The sequence below is a fragment of the Astatotilapia calliptera genome, chromosome 17 (genome assembly GCF_964374335.1).
Source record: "Astatotilapia calliptera chromosome 17, fAstCal68.1, whole genome shotgun sequence".
Classification (NCBI taxonomy): domain Eukaryota; kingdom Metazoa; phylum Chordata; class Actinopteri; order Cichliformes; family Cichlidae; genus Astatotilapia; species Astatotilapia calliptera.
Window position 1 is genome coordinate 25,012,179 of NC_137438.1, and position 20,041 is coordinate 25,032,219.

The window sequence follows — 20,041 nt, forward strand, 5'->3', positions numbered from 1 at the left end:
TTATATTTCGTCGGCTTTCTAAGACTGCAATGCTGTCAGAGAAGACAATCATTTATCAAATTTACGAAAAATGGCAATCAGAGGCTAAAGAATATACAGTCTTTCATGTGGTCTGTACAGTTTCCTTGTTTGATTTTAGACCATGTTCTGAAATATTAAACAGCGATGTATAATTAGAAATTATACACAAATATAACTCTTATAGTGGGCAGCAATTAGGAATGAAGATTAGGAACAACAAGACACAGTCAAACATTCAAAAACGACAGTCTGAAGACTGTTTGGGCTGAACAAAGAACAATTAAAAAAAAAAAAATACTAGACTGTCTACATTCATGTCCATGAATTATTAAATTAATGTATTCAGCATTATGTTAGAAATGCATGAGTGATTATGCAGCTCCTGTAAGTCTGCCCTGAAACCATAACAAAGAACGTCAAAGCCCTGTGCAACCTTTTACAAGAAAAGTGACCTGAAAGCAGACTTGTAAAATGGGCTGCAACTGCTGGGTAGGAAGAACCTGTTTCAGCCTAAATACTGTGGCGTGCGCACACACACACACACACACGTTTAAATTAAGCTAACATTCTAGAATGGGGTTTATTTATGATATTCTCATTCCCCCAGTAACTCTTTAGCTAGAACTAGTTTTGTGAATGAGTTTAAGCAAACAAGCATCCCCTATACACATCAAAGTCCCTTTGTGCCATGTATTGTTACGTGTTACACGCAAAGTTTGCACTCACAAGATCCTGCTTCCTGTATATCCCAAGGCCATCTGTCGTACACAACAAATTAATGAATTAAATATCAAACAGTTGGACTTTAAAGTAATTTTGATTGTTGTCTTTAATATTCAAATCACACTGAAGGCTAAGTTTTTAACCAGTCAAGAAATAATAATAATACACTAAAGCTACCTAACAGCAAACGATATCCCTAGCACTCAAAGGGACCCCAATTGTGTTGCTTTTGATGGTCAGGTATATGTCAATGCATTTAAAAATCGCTTCACATACTGTACCAAATCTTAACACACTTCTACTTAAAATTACATGCAAAGGTTTTGCTTTGTCATCTGTGCTTATTTTTCTAACGCTTTTAGACAACATGCTATAAAGCCCCTCCAAAACCTCACAATATGTTGAAGTACTCACAGCACTGTGCATTCCAGCTTATCACCAAAATATGTAATCCTAGATAGTCTTTATCTAACAGCCATCAGATCTAGAGGTTATTATGCAGGCAGATCATCTAGCTGGGCGTATTTGAGGATTAGGAGCCTTTTAGTAAGTCACTAGCCTGGACCTTTATCGTGTGGACTACCAGAAAAGGGAAGATCTTTAATGCAGAAATCTATATTTAAGGTTTCTACAGGCCTGATACACAATCGGGAATTAAGTAGACTAATAATCAATATAGATTTCACTTTAAAAAGTGCATTATTTGGGCATTTTTGTGTAACAGGTAAACTATGCATGCTTGTCAGAAATGAAGCTACTGTCTTAGATATGGAAGTTCAACAAGAGATGATGTTTATTGCACCTTTATCAATAGCAGCATAGCTCCACTAGCTCACGATAGGTGCTTGAGACTGAATGTGTTGCTCTGTGCTTGATGCAGATAAGCTTTCAGTTGTGATGTGCAAAGTTATGCAGGTAGGACATGAGACCACAGAATGGGGACGGCATCAGAGCCAAATCAGCACATTTTAAAATAAATTTGAATCGAAAACAGTCTACAGAAAAACAAGTCAAATGTGGGACCAGATACAGTGGGGCAAAAAAGTATTTAGTCAGCCACCGATTGGGCAAGTTCCCCCACCTAAAATGATGACAGAGGTCAGTAATTTGCACCAGAGGTACACTTCAACTGTGAGAGACAGAATGTGAAAAAAAAAAAAAAAATCCATGAATTCACATGGTAGGATTTGTAAAGAATTTATTCGTAAATCAGGGTGGAAAATAAGTATTTGGTCACCTCAAACAAGGAAAATCTCTGGCTCTCACAGACCTGTAACGTCTTCTGTAAGAAGCTTTTCTGTCCCCCACTCGTTACCTGTATGAATGGCACCTGTTTGAACTCATCATCTGTATAAAAGACACCTGTCCACAGCCTCAAACAGTCAGACTCCAAACTCCGCCATGGCCAAGACCAAAGAGCTTTCGAAGGACACCAGGAAAAGTATTGTAGACCTGCACCAGACTGGGAAGAGTGAATCTACAATAGGCAAGCAGCTTGGTGTGAAAAAAATCAACTGTGGGAGCAATCATCAGAAAATGGAAGACATACAAGACCACTGATAATCTCCCTCCATCTGGGGCTCCACGCAAGATCTCATCCCGTGGGGTCAAAATGATCATGAGAACGGTGAGCAAAGATCCCAGAACCACACGGGGGGACCTGGTGAATGACCTGCAGAGAGCTGGGACCAAAGTAACAAAGGTCACCATCAGTAACACACTACAACGGCAGGGAATCAAATCCCGCAGTGCCAGACGTGTTCCGCTGCTGAAGCCAGTGCATGTCCAGGCCCGTCTGAAGTTTGCCAGAGAGCACATGGATGATACAGCAGAGGATTGGGAGAATGTCATGTGGTCAGATGAAAACAAAGTAGAACTTTTTGGTATAAACTCAACTCGTCGTGTTTGGAGGAAGAAGAATACTGAGTTGCATCCCAAGAACACCATACCTACTGTGAAGCATGGGGGTGGAAACATCATGCTATGGGGCTGTTTTTCTGCCAAGGGGACAGGACGACTGATCCGTGTTAAGGACAGAATGAATGGGGCCATGTATCGTGAGATTTTGAGCCAAAACCTCCTTCCATCAGTGAGAACTTTGAAGATGAAACGAGGCTGGGTCTTCCAACATGACAATGATCCAAAACACACCGCCCGGGCAACAAAGGATTGGCTCCGTAAGAAGCATTTGAAAGTCCTGGAGTGGCCTAGCCAGTCTCCAGACCTCAACCCCATAGAAAATCTGTGGCGGGAGTTGAAAGTCCGTGTTGCTCGGCGACAGCCCCAAAACATCACTGCTCTCGAGAAGATCTGCATGGAGGAATGGGCCAAAATACCAGCTACTGTGTGTGCAATCCTGGTAGAGACCTATAGTAAACGTTTGACCTCTGTTATTGCCAACAAAGGTTATGTTACAAAGTATTGAGTTGTATTTTTGTTATTGACCAAATACTTATTTTCCACCCTGATTTACGAATAAATTCTTTACAAATCCTACCATGTGGATTCATGGATTTTTTTTTTTTCCACATTCTGTCTCTCACAGTTGAAGTGTACCTCTGGTGCAAATTACTGACCTCTGTCATCATTTTAGGTGGGGGAACTTGCACAATCGGTGGCTGACTAAATACTTTTTTGCCCCACTGTATTTAGATTGCAGCCATCCTAGACCTCTCCAAATGAGATGACGGGGTGTCCCTTCTTCTTCCAAAAAGACAGAAGGCCTAGGTTCTATAGCAGAATAACATGCTGTGCTTATCAGGAGGACAGCAATGTGTCAAAGGCATTTTTGCCCTCCTCTCAGTGGCCAACTGCAAGCATCAGGCACAGCTGAGAATCTCATGTTTGGGACTGCAGTGAGATCCACAGCAATTATGTAATGTGTTAAAATGACTGATGCTGCTCTGGATGAAAAGAAACGCAGCCACCTCACATTATCATCATCTTCCACTACATAGTCTGAAACTGTTCCATTACAGATCCATGAGCCTGAGTATTTCAAATTGCTAAGCACCGCCAGAGAGTCTCTCTCTGTTCAGTCTGTTATGCAACTCCCACTCTGTTCATGCAAATCCACCAACACAAGTGACTAGCAACCCTCGAGTCGTCATGGAGACGAGGCAAGATAATGTTCATAGACTTTAGGGCAATAATGAGGGTGTGTAATGTCAACAGAGCATGGGCATTGTAATGTCCAGCTCTGACATGTTAAGCTAAGCTGAATCCTGTCACCTTGGTCTGGGGAGGGGGGGGGGGGGGGGGGGGGGGGGGTGTCAGAGATCCTGAGCGCTAAAGAAAAAGTTCAGGTGTAGGTCAGCGGGTAGATTTTGTTGTGTGAAGCAACAAGCCCCTCCACTCTAATTGCTTCAGTGGAGCTCAGTGAGCACCAGTCAGCTGGGCTTTGGCATTGTATAGGGAAAGTCAAGCCAGAGAGGGAATGACTGAAGGGGAGGGGTTTAGGTGACAGCTGAGGAATGTCTTCTCTGCTCCCTCTTTGCTATGGTTTCCAGCGGCCGTCATGTGAGGAATGCACGGGCTAGAACGACAGGACTTGGAATGCGACAGCTCTGGGACGAATTTAGCCAATGTGATCTGGAATCTCAGCTTGTCTAAGGGATTCCTAGTTCACTGGAACATCCCCTCTCTACCCTCAACCTGCATCCGTGCAGTCTGTGTTTTGGGTGAACCAATCTGTCTCAGTAAATCACGTTACAAATTCAAATCAGCTATCGAAACACTAATGTTTCTCTAATAGACTAGAGGAGTGCCAAATATCAGTACCCACCAAGGTCCTTGAGGTGAAACAGGACAAAAATATTGACAATGTGATAAATTGAAGAACCAGTCTTAAATCTCTGGAATGGCTCAAAGACTCAGAAGATTTACCCAAATAATATCAAACATGTCTGATATTTACATTTACAATTGTGTCTTCAGGAAGAGTGAATGAATGAATGAACCTCAAATGAAGTTAATGCCTATACACTTCAAGTCCCACAGCAAGTATCACTGACACTCTAGCCCTTAAGGCTAATATTATCTAGAACACTAGTAGTTAGAAATACTACCGAGTTCTCACTGAAGAACAACAACCCATGCTGGTCTTGTCTCACCAACCATTTTCTCAGATTCAGTCAAGCTTCTTATTTTTGTTTTGTTTTGCAGTGCAAAGCATTGCCAACACCCCAGCAAGCTGTTGCAACAAAGTCTCCATTTGTTTACATCTGCATGAGGTGGTATATCGCTTTGTCCGGCATGGTAATCGCAATAAGAGTTGCGTAAATATTTTTAAATCTTGCAAAATGTGCATATTTGAGGTTTGTGAGAAGAAAATATGTGACGTTGGTCCTTATGTTTGTGTTGCAACTGAACTTCAGAGTCCTTTGGACTGAGCCTGGCAACAGTGCGACTTTTCACCTTGATGCTCTTGCTTGTACACAGTCATAGTGACATCATTGATCATCATCATCACTGCTCAAGCATCACCTTAAGAAGTCTGCAAAAAGACATTGACGTGTTTACAGGTTCATCAGCAACAGGTCATTTTTAAAGAAACACAAGGTTCATGACTCAGAGACAACCTCTTGCCTAAATGTGAGATTATACTAGAGCTGAACTACAAAGCAAAGCTACAGACTGAGTCATACCCAAACTTAGTATCATCTACTGAAACCCAGTTAGGAGAACTTGTGTTGGCTGTGGTGGTATTTATAAACCTGCACCGGTCACCAGTGATCAAGTCCTCATGCAGCAACATGGCACATTTCATAACAAAGAGAGAGGTCACTCATTCACGAGGATAGCTATTATCTGGAGGGATTTTTTTCTTTTGGTCCATCTAAAATGTAACAAGAAAAGCCACACAAAGACATTAAGACAAAAGAGGCGACTGACTGTTCAGCTCATCTTTAAGAAACTTAACAGCAGTTTAACCCTCCATCACCCCTCCTCAGCTCCTTGGTAAAACACCAAACCTAGAGATCACATGGCCTTTAACACACACACACACACACACACACACACACACACACCCCCCGTCTCCAGAGATGGTTATGTCCGGAGAGCCGCACTTCAAATTCTTTCCTCACTCAAGTTCATCTCTGGACATCAGCCCAAAAAAAGGCAACATTTCCACCCAATGAGTTTGTATTGAGGGGTTCATGCTAATTCCAGATTTCATTAAAGCAGACTACGATCTTGAAGAAAGGTCAATTTACCAGCAGGATTAATTAATGTAAAAAAAAAAAAACAACAACAAAAAAACAAAAACCCAAAAACGTGCATGAATCACATACAGATAAAGCTGATGACCCATGCCTTAAAACCTGCTTTTAAAACTTTTAATCTGTGCAGTGGCCTAAGTCTTGGAGAACAAACACACCATGGGAGCAAGGTGGTGCATAAAGCAGTGCTCATAATTACTAAGACGAGACATGTGGACATGAGTAATGAAGTGACATCACAGGAGATCTATGCAAGTATAAAACATTTAATGTGAATATTTTTGTAAATCCTTACATCATGTAAACACTATCCATGCTAGTGCAAACAAGATAAACAAATGCTCGTTTCCACTAGCATTATCCTTTATTTCTTCAAATTAAAATACTCCAGGATGCAATACGTAGGGAGAGAAAAATAAAAAAATAATAAAAAATATAGAGGGGCAACCACAGTTTCCCTCTTCAGAGGATGTTAGCTTCAATGTTTAATATGAAATAACCCGAAATGTAAACAGCACAAAATGCTGTCAATTAAAAAAAATAAATTGGATAAATAAAAACTCCACTATGGTACATTACAAATCAAAGAGAAATGGTCTGCTTTGATGACAGTTTTTCTGCTTCCCTGTGGCTCATCATGTAAAACACATCACCCTCTTTTACCTGAATCTATAAAGTCTCTGTAAAGGGAAGAAGGAGACTTCATTTTCTGAGATCAGCAGCAGACTTTCCAGTTTGAGTGTTAATAAACATGTGGAAATTATCTGACTCTGTAATATGTTCGACAGCATGTTCTAACTTGTGAACGAAGGTCAGGTTAAGGTTGATCTTTTTAAACCAAATACTTCTGCCCCTCTCCATCAGCCTATCACAGCAGTTGCGCCATCACGCAAAAGGCGACAAACGACTGCAGGATGTTGCAGAGAACAGTCCTGGTGCAGAGCCGCAACTCAACAAGAAGAAAGAAGAAGCTGCACAAATCACCTTTGGAGAGAACTCTGATGTCAACACAGAGCCAACTGGTTGGCACACAATATTTCTGATGTTTTCTGCAACTCTCTGGATCCAGATATCCAGCGTTACAGTTTGGCTTAATGAAAAGCTGGAATGGAACAGATCCTGATCATCTCACCCCAGCAGCCTCACAAGCACTGAAAGTGAGATCAGTTTCTGATTGGACTGATGTTTGCACTGTTGACTGTTTCAAGACACTGCAAAAATCCTGGAAGGGGGGGATAAAAGTTTATTTTCCAGTGGGAATGAAAAATTATTTATCAGAGGCAGAAACATGCAGTCAGAAGGGGGAAATCCCCCAAACCGTTCACCCTGCTTATTTCCACCAAAAAGTAAAACACTTAACTACAATGTTCTTGGTACAAAATAAGCAAGATATCTTTATAAAAGTGTCACTGTAAAAGCTAACAGTATACCCGTAATCACTTGATCCAATAAGCACAAACTGAAAAACGATATTAAAATAAATGTACTTCTTTAATGGTAAAAGCTACCTCTGAAGCAACAGAAACAAATTCATAAATTACACGACCAGGTTCTTTGTTATTTACGTTTTAATTCTAGTCTAGCTTTTGCACACCTCACTGGACTTAACCTGGTCACAACTTTCAGTAAGCTTACTGCACCAACAAGCAACCTACTTCCATCACTGGATCCATGGTGGTTTATAAAGCTTTTAAATCAGGCTTTAAACCCCATTTGGACTAAAACTACCTCACACAGCCTAAAACCCATCAAGATGAGGTGCCATTTTCAGTTTATCGGCTGTGGAAGTACAGATGCTAGTGAAAGTAGCTACCCCAGTTAGCGGGCAAATGACTAGCTTGGCACGGTTAACATCCCGGTGTAGCAAAAGCGCTAACGACACAGGCGTTTCCGATTAACTATACACAAAACAGCATAAAATTATGAGGCCCATAATTTACCACTGACGCCGTTTCTCAGGTCAGTTAATGAATGAATTAACTTCAGCTAAAGCCCCACACAGCTAACGACATTTATCTTAGCATGCTAAAGTACGTTAGCAGACACTCCGCTGGGCTAATACTGCGCTGTTACCATTCATTCTTTCCTGGCAATTAAACTAATATGCCCACTATTAATGAGGGACTGCATTTTTTAAGTCAGAGTGACAAGCAAACATTGTTTCGCAATCGTAACATTAGCCTGTATCTGAATGACGTTGTATCTAAAGCTAGTTAGCAAGGTAGCTTCTGCTTCCTCTCCAGAGAGTAGCCACAGTCAAGGAGGAGGGTTTATCAACAAAACGACTTTTACTGCTAACCAGGTAGCAGCCATCTATTGCTGGGTTCATTCTGCACGAACACCATTTATATTAAGCTCCAAACACACTAAATAGGATCCGACAATAATAAATTGACCACACAGACACTTGTCTGGCTTGATTGTATTTACAACATAAAACCGAGCCAATGTTTCAAATCGAAAAATGCAGCAGTACTGCAATTAGACTGCACCTACAGACTCAGGCTAGTTTATGGAGGCATAAAGTAGAATTAGCCCTGTAAATTAGGTGTTTGACTCTGCTGCTTCTTGCCACTTATACTCAGACAAGTGTATGCATAGTTAGCGCGGTTTACCAGTTAAACAGCCTCAGGAGGAAGCCAACGGATTCATCCCTTCTCTGCGTCGAGAAGGACGAGTATGCTAGGTAGGTAAACAACGGGATGAGAATGGCTTCCATTTGACAGGTGTACCAGGGTAAGCTTTTGCTAGCAGCCAGTCGATATTTATGTCTAATGGTACCGGCTGCTGACATAAACCCACACGGCAAGCTAACACAAACCTGGTGGAGGGCGGTGAGACCGTCTACATTGGCGTAGTTGATGTCAGCGCCCCGGTCAAGCATTCGGAGCACCTCCTCGGTATCGCCGCTCGAACAGGCGGCCAGAAACACGGCGCCATCATCGAACTTCACCTTCGTCTTTTTCTTTTTCAAAACAGGAGGCTCCTGGTCCGTTTCCGAGCCAAGCCATCGCTTTAACTGTTCATTCCGCTTCTGCTTGGCGTCCGCCATCTTCATCCCCCTCCTGTCTCGGGCTTCTTATCTTTCGCCGAGAGAGGATATACTTTATAGTGCCACTATCCCACAGCGCAGTGGGGCGTGGGAAGGGAGGGCTGGGGAGGAGGGGGAACTGAGAGAGAGAGAGAGAGAGAGAGAGAGAGCGCGAGCGTCTGGATTCCCGTAACCTCGCGAGAACTGAAGCCCAGGAACTGCAGCATAACGTCATCATCAGCAGATTATAAAACAGAGTGAGTGAGCGAGCAAGCAGGGTAATCCTTATAGACTGTGCACACCAAATAAGACAAAATTACTTTAAAATATTGCATAACCTTTTGCGGGGTGTCAAGAAGTTTCAAAGAGAGGCTCTCTAAGGTGTAGTAGCTAATATTTTTTGACCACCTCTAGGCTATTGTTTGCTGTGATATAGCTGGGAACACAGAAGTAACTTAAAACCATATGTCAGTGAATGTACCTGCAGCAGAAAACAGTGTTATCTGTAAGAACTACCAAATCTTCCCACCTTCTTCGTGCCATTGGTGAAGGAAAGGAAAAGGAGGTCTGAAACAGGGACGTTTCCAGGATTCTTTCAGTGGGGTGGCACATGCACCCACAACATCTTGCTTTTGTCAATACATCATAGACATAAGACATAATCTCTCCAGTGTGTCCTGTCTTTTTTAATGTTGTATTATAACTAGCAATCATATCAATTAACTTGTGATTTACAGACGTCACCCTTTCTTTTCATTTGAGGAAGCAGGAAGGATTTTATTATGCTATCTAAACAAACATACTCTTTGCAGATGTTTTCCACTTCTTGTGGATGGTTCTTTTAAAGGATTTTGTACTAAAGGTACTTCAGAAGGTGAGCCAAAACTTTCAGGCACACCTGTCTTCTCATACTCAGGAAAGAGCACGTATCTCATCTGAAATACCATCAGTTCTCCTTTAAATACATAATATATATTTAAATATTTAATGTCAGATGAATTTAATTAGTTTTAGTTTTTGCCACACAAGAAAGCAAAAGTTCTTGGCCACCTACACATTACACTTTCAGGAACTGCCTATCCTTGGAAACCTATGAATACCATGAATTTCTTGGTGCACATTGTGCTAACATTAATGCCACAGGAGGTATGCAACTCTGCACTATGCGCCACTGCAGTTGTAACTTTTCACTGATATGACTTATACTTGATCACACAAAATTCAGTAAATCTTTGCAATGACCTGTTCTTGCACAAATGTCGTAAAAGCAGTCAGAATTGCTTTATACACCTGTGGCAATGGGACTGAGCGCATCTGAATTCAAAAGAGGTGTGGCCCAGTACATGTGTCCATATAGAGTAGTTGCACAACCAGATAAATGACCTCTTTTTAGCTCCAAAAAGACATACAAGGTACTTTCCAAACTGTAACCTCCACAGAGCCATGTGTTCCAACGTCAGTGCCCTTCTCCATTACTGCTGGTTACTGCTATTGCTGCAGAAGCGCTAAACTACAGCTAGCCAAATGATTAACTTCAGCTTGTGCTGCAATAACTTACATTGCGGCTTTATGGCATCATGGGTGTTTACTTTTTCGTTACCGAACTTTCTGACTTGATTTAAATAATGGTTGCAGAAGTGTATCAGCTCAGAGGGCTCAATTCACATTTTTAGGCAGGCCTGAACCCCCAAAATCTATCAATAATGGAGAGGGCAAATGGCATTTTAGTTGTCATTTTTAACATTGCCAATCGGTGACAATGTAACGACATTGCCCTGTGGCTACAAAATACCCGGACCTAATGGAGACTGTTGCATGAAAATTAAAGAATATCATAAATACATTGTATTCTAGTAGCATCACTATGAAGTTATAGCAGAGTCTTGGGTCTGTTATTTATTTTTGTCCTGTATTTGTGCTGAATTAGTGTTGATTGAGTCTTTTTATGTTGTCTTACAATCAGCGGTAACTCAAACGAACCATCAATTGTACAAAGTCATGTGTTTTTTTTATTTTATTTCAGGAAGTAAAATGATTTTATTGTTCTAATTAAACAGACTGTCTCGGTGGAGGTGTTTCCCCTTTCTTCTGGGTGGTTCTTTCAAAACATTTGGTGCCAAAGCCATCCCAGGGGCGTGGAAAGATTTAAGGCACACTTTTCTTATCTGCAGTTATCTGTACATCATGTAAAATATCATCACTTCTGTATGTATACTGATATAGTCAGTTCATTCATTTATTACCTCTTTGTGCAACTGTGGTAATAACATTTGGCTGACACAAAATCTCTTGATAGCTGGTAATTATATACTGCTGGGAAGCCTTATCTATAATATTACAGTATAATATTAATATATTAGCAGCTTACTACTACTAATAATAATAACATAAGGAAAAAAATGTAACATACTCCCAGCAATTACCCTGCTGGATAAGGAACTTGCCTTAGTATTATATAACTGCAACAGAGAGTAGTGTCCCAGTGGAAAGCATTTGTGCCCTTTAGCGTATAAGTGGTACAATAAAGGTACTTTATTCTCGTATTTTTGAAAGACATTTTGAAATTGGGAAAGTAAGGAAAAACACAGGAAAATCATGTTGTTGAATCAAGGCAGCCTACAAAGGCAAATGCATGCATTTAGATGCACTCACTCACTTATATGTCCCACTATATGCCACCCTGTAAATCTGCTACCTACACCGACTCAGAGTTTTTCCTGTGCTCCATCCAGCTCCCCATATGCTTCTGCACTTTATTTTTTAATGGATCGATTTACAACATTTTCCATCTTCATATGTATTTCCCTCTGCCAAAGACCTTTACCCTGTTTTAAAAACAGTTTTAATTACTTTTTTCTTTCTGTCACACTGTGACTCTCTTCAGTTTATGTATTTGTGTACAAAGATCTTTTTTTTTAATGCTTCATTATCAACGTTGTGGTTCAAATGAACTTTTACAGACGTGGCTATTTTCATTTCAGGAAGTGGAAGGAATTTTGACATGCTAACTAAACAAACTCTCATTTGGCGGTATTTCCCCCTTTCTTCCACCCAGATTCGCGAAACGGCTTTTCCAACGATGTAACGCGTTTAGTTTCCATGTCATAAAAAAGACATCGCTCCCCAAAGGGAAATGGAAGCCGTCTTATTACAGAGTACCTGCAATGATTTGATGGGGAACACTTGAAGTCTTAGTAGACTTAAGCACCAGGGTGGTCCAGTTCAATCTGGAGTGAAAACAGGGTGGTACATAAAGTGCATGTGATTTTTATTTTGTTTTGTTTTTTTTGGCACCCTCATGTGTTATTATTGGCAGACATTCATGTGTACTCAGCAGGGGGTGCGGTGTTGCCATCAAGTTGTAGGTATGAAGCATGCAGTCGCTCTTGTTTTCTTTACAGCAAGGTGTCACTTAATGATGTTTTTTTTTTGTTTAAAGACATTAAAAATGAGAAAGATAATCTCTGTGCGTAATTAGGTGCCCCCCTCCAACTGAACTTGAAGTTGACATCCTGAATAACAATCTGTTCAAGCAAAATCATGAACCAAAACATTTATACAACTGCCACCGTGAGCCATTGTGTGGAGTGTGTACACGTAAACCCAATATTATTTCATTTCAGAAGCATTTACTGCCTAAAAGCACAGTAAACCGGACTTAGAAGACACTCAGCTCAGCTGTTACACAAATGTCATGGGAAATCTGCACGGTTCTAATGAGTCAGAGCGATATGGAACACCAACAGCGTCAGCGTCAGGAAGTTGCTGGCCACTGGCTTCAGTCTGCTGATACCAGGAGGGTTGCAGGGAAAGTGATGTGCAAGCTGCTGTTTGGCAGGGAAAGCCGACCTCACAGTGACTGACAGAACAAGGCGAGCGCTGTGGGTCACTTCCAGCTCTGAATGTAATAAGAGTCTTGTGTGTAGGTGTTTGTGTATCTGTGTGATACATCAGCGAGTTTATGAGCTCCAGACAGCACAAACAGCAAAAAAATGTGCTTACTTGGAGGTTTTGGTTCAGTTGCTTGAAAAGATTGTTTCGTAAGATTAATTTTTCCAGTCCCTGTCAACATATGAACACCAGGCTCTGAATATGTGACGGGGTGGAGTCCGCATGTTCTCCAGGTTCCCCCACAGTCAGAAACATACATGTTAGCTTAACTGGCATTTCTAAGTTGGTCATAGGTGTGGATGGCATCCTGTGTCTATGTTAGCCCTGTGATAGACTGGCAATCTATGACAGCTGGGCTAGGTTCCAGCTACTACTTACTACTACGTCCAAAATGGATGTAGGTTTGGTTGTGCTTGTCTTGCCAAACATGTTTAAATTTGTATTGAAACCAAAACAATGGAAAAGCATCAATTGATTTGAACTTCTTATAAGTGCCATGCATCTGCCTGCTACAGTCTACTTTTTTTTTTCTTTTTTCAATGTAGGGAAATGTATTTAATGAGTGTTGTGAACTGAAAATGTGTATGTAATGTGTGAAACTGATGAAATAATAATAGGATTCCTCTTTTGTGCTGCTTTGCTAGCTCTTCGTTGTAGCCAGTGTCGGTCGTTCAGGGATGTTCTTGCCATTAGTCTCTTTTTTTTACAGTCTACTTAAAGTCTACAGCGTCAGCTACACTGTTAGGGGGCCCCATGTCGCGCTGAAGGCCTGGAAACTGTTCAATGTATATCCACATCCTTCACTTAACACCACTAAATATCTTGAATGCATCCTGTTTATGTATCCTACTATACCCCCTCCCTCCCAGCAGCTGTATTTATGTCAGTAATGCCAGTGACACAGAGCGCTTATTGACTAACAGTAAAATGACTTTTGCCACAGTGTCGGCTGATCATAATTAATGGGATGTGAGAGGAGTCGTAAATCCTTTATTGAGACAAAAATCATTTGTCAGCATTACCTTTCACATGCAGATGTGACTAAGAGGGCTGTCACATTGTATATTTGCCAGGCAAACTCTTGTCTTTCATTACTCTTCACTTTGATCTCCTATGACTGTTTGCTTCTGTTTCTGCTCCTTGAGGGGATAAAACTGTCTGGGAGTGATTCAAGTGTATTGATGCCACAAAATTACAATGGTGCACTCTCACTGTTTGTCTCTGGCCACTGAGACGTGCATGATTAAAACCCGGCGACGGACCTCAAAGTTGTGTCAGTGTAGGCGTGTTCCAAGCATCACGACACCAGCGTCAGGGCCCTCTGCATCTATGACTTATCCCTGAGAGGAAGCGCTTGTTTACCGCTTTAACTGAGTATTTCCGCTGTGAACCGTTTGTGGTTTGTGGAAACAGATGAGGTGTGCAAGTCAAGTGTCCTGGAAAGACAGCTGGAGAGGTTGACGAGGGTTGTTTACCTGAGCGTGTGCCTCTTTAAGTGTGTATGTATTTATATGTTACTGGACAGGCTGCGTTGGATGTTATCCAGCCTGATGTCAGCCATACGGTCTTCTAAAGGTTCCTACAGTTCCTATAATAATTCCCGTGTACACTAGAGCAACATGCTCATATAAACACACAAACACAAAGATTTATGGAGAAGATTGATTTGAGTCTTTCTCTCAGGCTGCTAAATTTACATGTACAAATATACGCTCATGCTACATAATTGTTTGTCCTGTTTTTGCTGCTGGCTGTGAAATTAAAATGAAAATTTATGCACTGGGGTGCGTAAATGCTTGTTGACTTCTAGCCAATGTGATTGTGTCATAATATCTGATACAGCTAAGGTAGTTCAACTCCTGATGGTTTAGGAAGAATTCACAACCAAAGAAATAATTGTTGCAAGATTATGTACGGATGCCTGCCTGCCTGTCTGTTTTTTTATAACTGTGCAAGAATTTACATTACAATGCACCAGCTATGCTTGTGCCCCAGGCAGCAGACTTCAAGTGGACTTTGGCTGCTCCCTTATTCACAAGGGGTTGCTAGGGCAAATAGGTCTGCATGTTTTGATTTGGCAGATTTTTATACCAGATACACTTCCTGACTGATTTGTGTCTCAGTCCAAGATCAAACATTATGAAGCCGCATAAGTGGATTTCAAATAAGTATAACAGGAATGACTGCTTGACCATCAGGTCTTTTGCTATCTGTGTGTGTCTGTAATGGAGTATATTCCAGGTTAGCCAGCACCTCGTTGGCTTAGCTTAACATAAAGACAGAAAGAAAACAAAGAAACAACCAGCAGTAGCTCTGCCTCTATCAGGCCTTAGAGGTGCTTGCAAGAAAATGTAATATGTGTTATTTGTTATGTGTCCTAGTCCCTAGTTCCCACGATGTCTGATGAATTTTTTTTTATGCTAAAGCTAATCTGCTGCTAGCTGTAGCAGAAAGCTATGATACAGTTAGTAAGAAAGCACAATGCTATCTATTCCTTAAACTAAACTTGTTCTTCTCTGGTGAACTTCTATTTGATATTTTGTGTTTACATTTCAGGCCAAATGTTTCTTTTCTTTTTTTTTCTTTTCTTTTTAAATATATGCTCACTTTAGTGCAAGCATCCATGATAGCATGTGAAGATACATTAGCATGCATAGTACATCTGTGAAGACCTCATTAATACTGAAAGATTTTTGATCAGTATTCAGACTTCTTTCTCAGAAAAGGCCACACCTAGCAAAACAATGCCTAACCACATCCTGCATGCCTTACAACAGTCAGGTGCCATAATCAGATTCTGGGTGCTAAAGTGACCCGCCCGGTGCTCTAACCTGTTACTAACTGAAAACATTTAGCACATTATGAAGTGAAAAATATGATGGAGACGGCCCACAACTCTTACTTCAAGGAAGAAAAGGAAAACATTTTACTTTTAACGCTACTTACATCATTTGGTTGCCTCGGTTTCCAACGGCTTGCAAAGTGTTGCTAACAAAAGAGATGATTCCTCACAGTCCCAGATATTTTAAATGAGCTGGTGGCAGTAAATTGTTTTCTGGAAACTGAACTGTAATAAGAAACTTAAAATAAGACCACTTGTCACTGGTGTAAGTTCAGACTAGAAGTGACTGATAAATGAATAAGTTAATGAGATTAGACATGGAAAATCCTGTTTCTTTTTATTGCACATAGAGTAACTGTAACCAGTCATATCTACCAGCATGTCAGTGCAAGTGACCTAGACAAGCAGCACTCACTGAGTGGTGTCTGGTGAAGTGCGGACATCTCAGCCCCATCTGAGAAAAGCCAGACATAATGCTCCTATGCTCGTATGTCACCCAGAGCATGTTGTTGGCGCCTGCAATACTAACACACTCATCTCCTTTCCCAACTTGTGGGAAGACAGCAGCTTTACCGAGTAGATAGAAACAGTCATGCTTTGATGTTATCCTAAGACGCCTAAAATATGATGTTGAGGAAGACTGATAGTGCTTGCTCAGCTCTTCAGATGCAATTAGTCACCGGTGGATGAAAAAGCTTGTCCTAACCTGTGGAATAAGGAGAGAGTGCCGAGCTCAGTGGACAATGAAAGGTCTGATTATATTGAAATCCAAAAATAGTTTTCTTTGAAAAGTTTTTAGGCAACGACTGGACCTGACCCAGCACCCCTGATGATCAGGTCTACACTTTACTGCAAGTCAGCTATGTGGAGAACTTCACCTTCCCATCCAATGTCACAGTGGGGGCTTCAACTGTCAGAGTATTTACAGGCAGAGCAAAATGAGATCACATGCTCAGTTCAAGGCCAGTCATGTCAGACAGTGAAGTGGATGAACAGAAAGCAACTGGCAGCAAAACGAAGTGAGAGAAAAGGCAGATGAGTGACAGGCAGGTGGGGTCACAGGGCGGGGGCGGGGGGGGGAGTGCATATTATTTCAAACCATTCTCATAAAGACAGTAACTGTCTTGTTACAGCGACTGTAACTGGCCAGTGGTCAGATGGTGTGACCTTATACTCAGCTGTCAATGCTGCTTGTTTGTGTTATACCCTTAATTAAGAGGAGCAGCCTGGTGCTGCTAGCCAAATGCACTTGATCAACTGAACATCAGCAAGCGTGGCTAACTCAATAAAAGCAGAGGTTTTGACAGTTTGCGCCAAGTCTGGAGCATTAAGGTGTGTGTGTTATCAGAATAGCATAATATTCCCAGAAGTGGACATCCCTGCAAATCCCCCCCAAAGCCAGGCAATGCAAAAAGAAACTACAAAAAAATCCAAGAGCTACATATCACATTCTATAGACCTCAGTTAGCATTCAACAGGAAAAGTTCATGACATTACAATTAGAAAAAGACTGAACAAGTTTGGCTTGTTTGGATGCATTGCCAAGAGAAAGCCTCTTCTCTCTAAAATGAAAATAGCAACACGGCTTACGTTTACAAAGTTGTATCTGAAAGAAACCACAAGACTTCTGGAATAATGTCTTTTGAACAGACGAGACCGGAGTGCAGTGACCTGCGTGCCAAAGACCGAACACAGCACATCGGCACAAACACCTCATAGAAACTAGGCACCTTGTAGTCGACCATGAACTCCTCTGTGTACCATTATACACCGAGGAGTTCTAGAGTCAAATGTGGGGCCATCTGTTAGCTTGGGCAACGTTGGGATTGCAAACAGAGCAGCAAACCTCCAACAAGATGGCTGAAAATTAAGAAAACAAAACCAAAAATGTGTTGTAAGCTCAGTCAAAGTCTAGAGTCTATGAAAATGTTCTTTTTCAGATGACTCTACATTGTTTCTTGGCCTATTACACATAATATAAAGTTTTCTAGTGCATTTTTTTTCACATTTAGTAAGACAGTGTGCCTTTGACACCTTATCAAAATGCATTTGTTTCAATCATTTTTATTAAATTATTGTTTAAAACCTATATATATATATATATATATATATATATATATATATATATATATATATATATATATATATATATATATATATATATATATATATATATATATATATATATATATATATATATATATATATAAAATATTTTTATTTTTATTTTTAAATTTATGATATAAAAAAAATCACTTCCATGCATAAACATATACAGCTGGGGTGATGGATGACCTCACTCAGTCACTTCAAGGTTAATGATTTCCAATTCTGGCTCAAGATGGAAATGTACATAGTAGTTTGTTGCAGCTTCTCTATGCCGTCTTAAGAGTTTTTGCCACACAGATCCAGTGCACTGTGAGAGCTATCACCTGTAGTTTCAATGGCCTCTAATAACATCCACATGCATCCTGGACCCCAAACTGCGGTACAGGGCATTGTAGTACAGGGCTGGGGAGAGTATATGAGGTGATCTACTCGCAGACGACAGCTGAGCACTAACCCTGGACAGAAATAGGGCAGTCGCTTTCACTTAGCAGGGGCTATACAGCCAGAACATCACTTGATTGCACTCTTTCAGTCCCACACCATTATACTGGCATGATAACAATGGGTGTTTGATTGTGATAACTAGCGTAGGGTGACTGCATTAGGTCAGACATGTGCAAATGAATAGTAGATTTAGTGTGTGAGGAATACACATGTAATTCTGAAATGCATGTCTCTTTAAGGCCAAATGAGTAGTGGCAGCCTAATAAGACAAGGCTATTTGAGTGACCTTGTTTCCTGGAGAAAAGAGGCTAATAATAGGCCAAAATCTGGAGCTGTGGTGAAGCCTGTAATGGGTTTGTACTAAAAGCTACTTTGAATCATTCCAGCCAAGCAAACCATGGAAAAAAGAGACCATCAATTTCTCTTGTCAGAAATAAATATCATATCATGGTTCAGCAAGATGAAGATGTTTTACATCTTTATTCAGATGAATCTGGAGGAGGATGTAAAGAAACAAACTGCAGGGTTTTAAAAAAGGCCAAACAACAGCTGTATTAAAGGAGTCTAAGTCTTTCATAACAACCCTCATATGCCCACACATATCTAGCCATGATGAGGTTCTTTCCTGAAGTAATTCCAAGGAAAGAGATCAGAGTCAGGCTCGACAGCGCGCCAAGCTAAAGTGAGACATCAGCAGTTGAAATTAGTCACATGAAGCAGTTAAAACAGATTTCAGACTCTTTAGTGTCTGAAAAAGTCTTTAAAGTTAGGTTATATTTCTTGTGTAAGTTGCTTTAGTTGACAATGACACAGCTTTAGAAAGCTAACAGTCAGCAAACAGTTACCAAGCCCACTGACACTTCTTGTAAATATGAAACACTGGCATTCATTTACATCTGTGTTTGTATCCAACTGACTCTCATTTCAGCTACAGGTCTTTACAGGTCTTCAACTACCACCTTCAGAGACAAATATCTGGCTTAAGATGCTAGCATTCTTTTTTGAATGTTCAGTTATCACTGAACACCAGGGTGGCTGCAGCCTAGTTTGTAGTGCGTGGCACTTATCTGTCCAGGCGGCTTCTGAGAGATAGGACATAGGAAGGCAAAGTTAAATCAAATAACCACATGTCACAACTAAGGTGAAGAGCATCTCTGAATTCACAGAACACTGAGCCTTGAAGTAATTGGACTTTGGCAGCAAAACTTGGTCCTGCTCCTGTAAGCTAAGAACAGAAAACTATGGTCATAGTTCGTATACACTTGCATAGGACAGTTGTGCATTGTTTTGCAATATTGTACATTCATTAAGATCCATATTTATATTTTAGTACTTAGTTTTTATATATTTTTAGTATTTATTCTAGATATTTATACTGTTTTACTGTTTAGTAGCCTGCTGCATCTTCCAAGACCTAAGAAGCTGTGTTTCGTCCATTTCGACATGATATGATCATGCAACAGTCTAAATCTGGGACTCTCCACCATTTGACCTTAGAACTGATGAAGCTTCTCGAATGAGAGGTGAAAGGTCTTCAAGCAACTTAAAGAAGTCCAGATGCTTTTCTTTTCAAGCTCCTCAGACTACGATGACCTGAATGACTGAGAACCTTCACAGACATTATACAACATAATTATAAGAATTACGTATGAACCAAGGCTACAAACTCCAAACAGGAAGGCTGATGAGCAGGTTTGAATCCAGGAAGAGAACTTTTTTTTTTTTGCAAGTATCTTTAGACTAACGTTTCTATTTCTT

The 20,041-nt window shown here is 40.7% G+C and overlaps 1 protein-coding gene across 10 annotated transcripts in view; it reads right to left on the reverse strand.

The window, feature by feature from the left end:
* Positions 1 to 9,233, reverse strand: part of ppp1r12a (protein phosphatase 1, regulatory subunit 12A) — a 62,074-nt gene extending 52,841 nt beyond the window's left edge. For all 10 annotated transcript variants that reach the window (XM_026146018.2, XM_026146016.2, XM_026146015.2 and 7 more), the window contains exon 1: positions 8,788 to 9,233. In XM_026146018.2, coding sequence (XP_026001803.1) covers positions 8,788 to 9,024 — 237 coding nt within the window. In that variant the 5' untranslated portion in view covers positions 9,025 to 9,233. The remainder of the gene's footprint in view (positions 1 to 8,787) is intronic.
* Between the last annotated feature and the right edge of the window lie 10,808 nt (positions 9,234 to 20,041).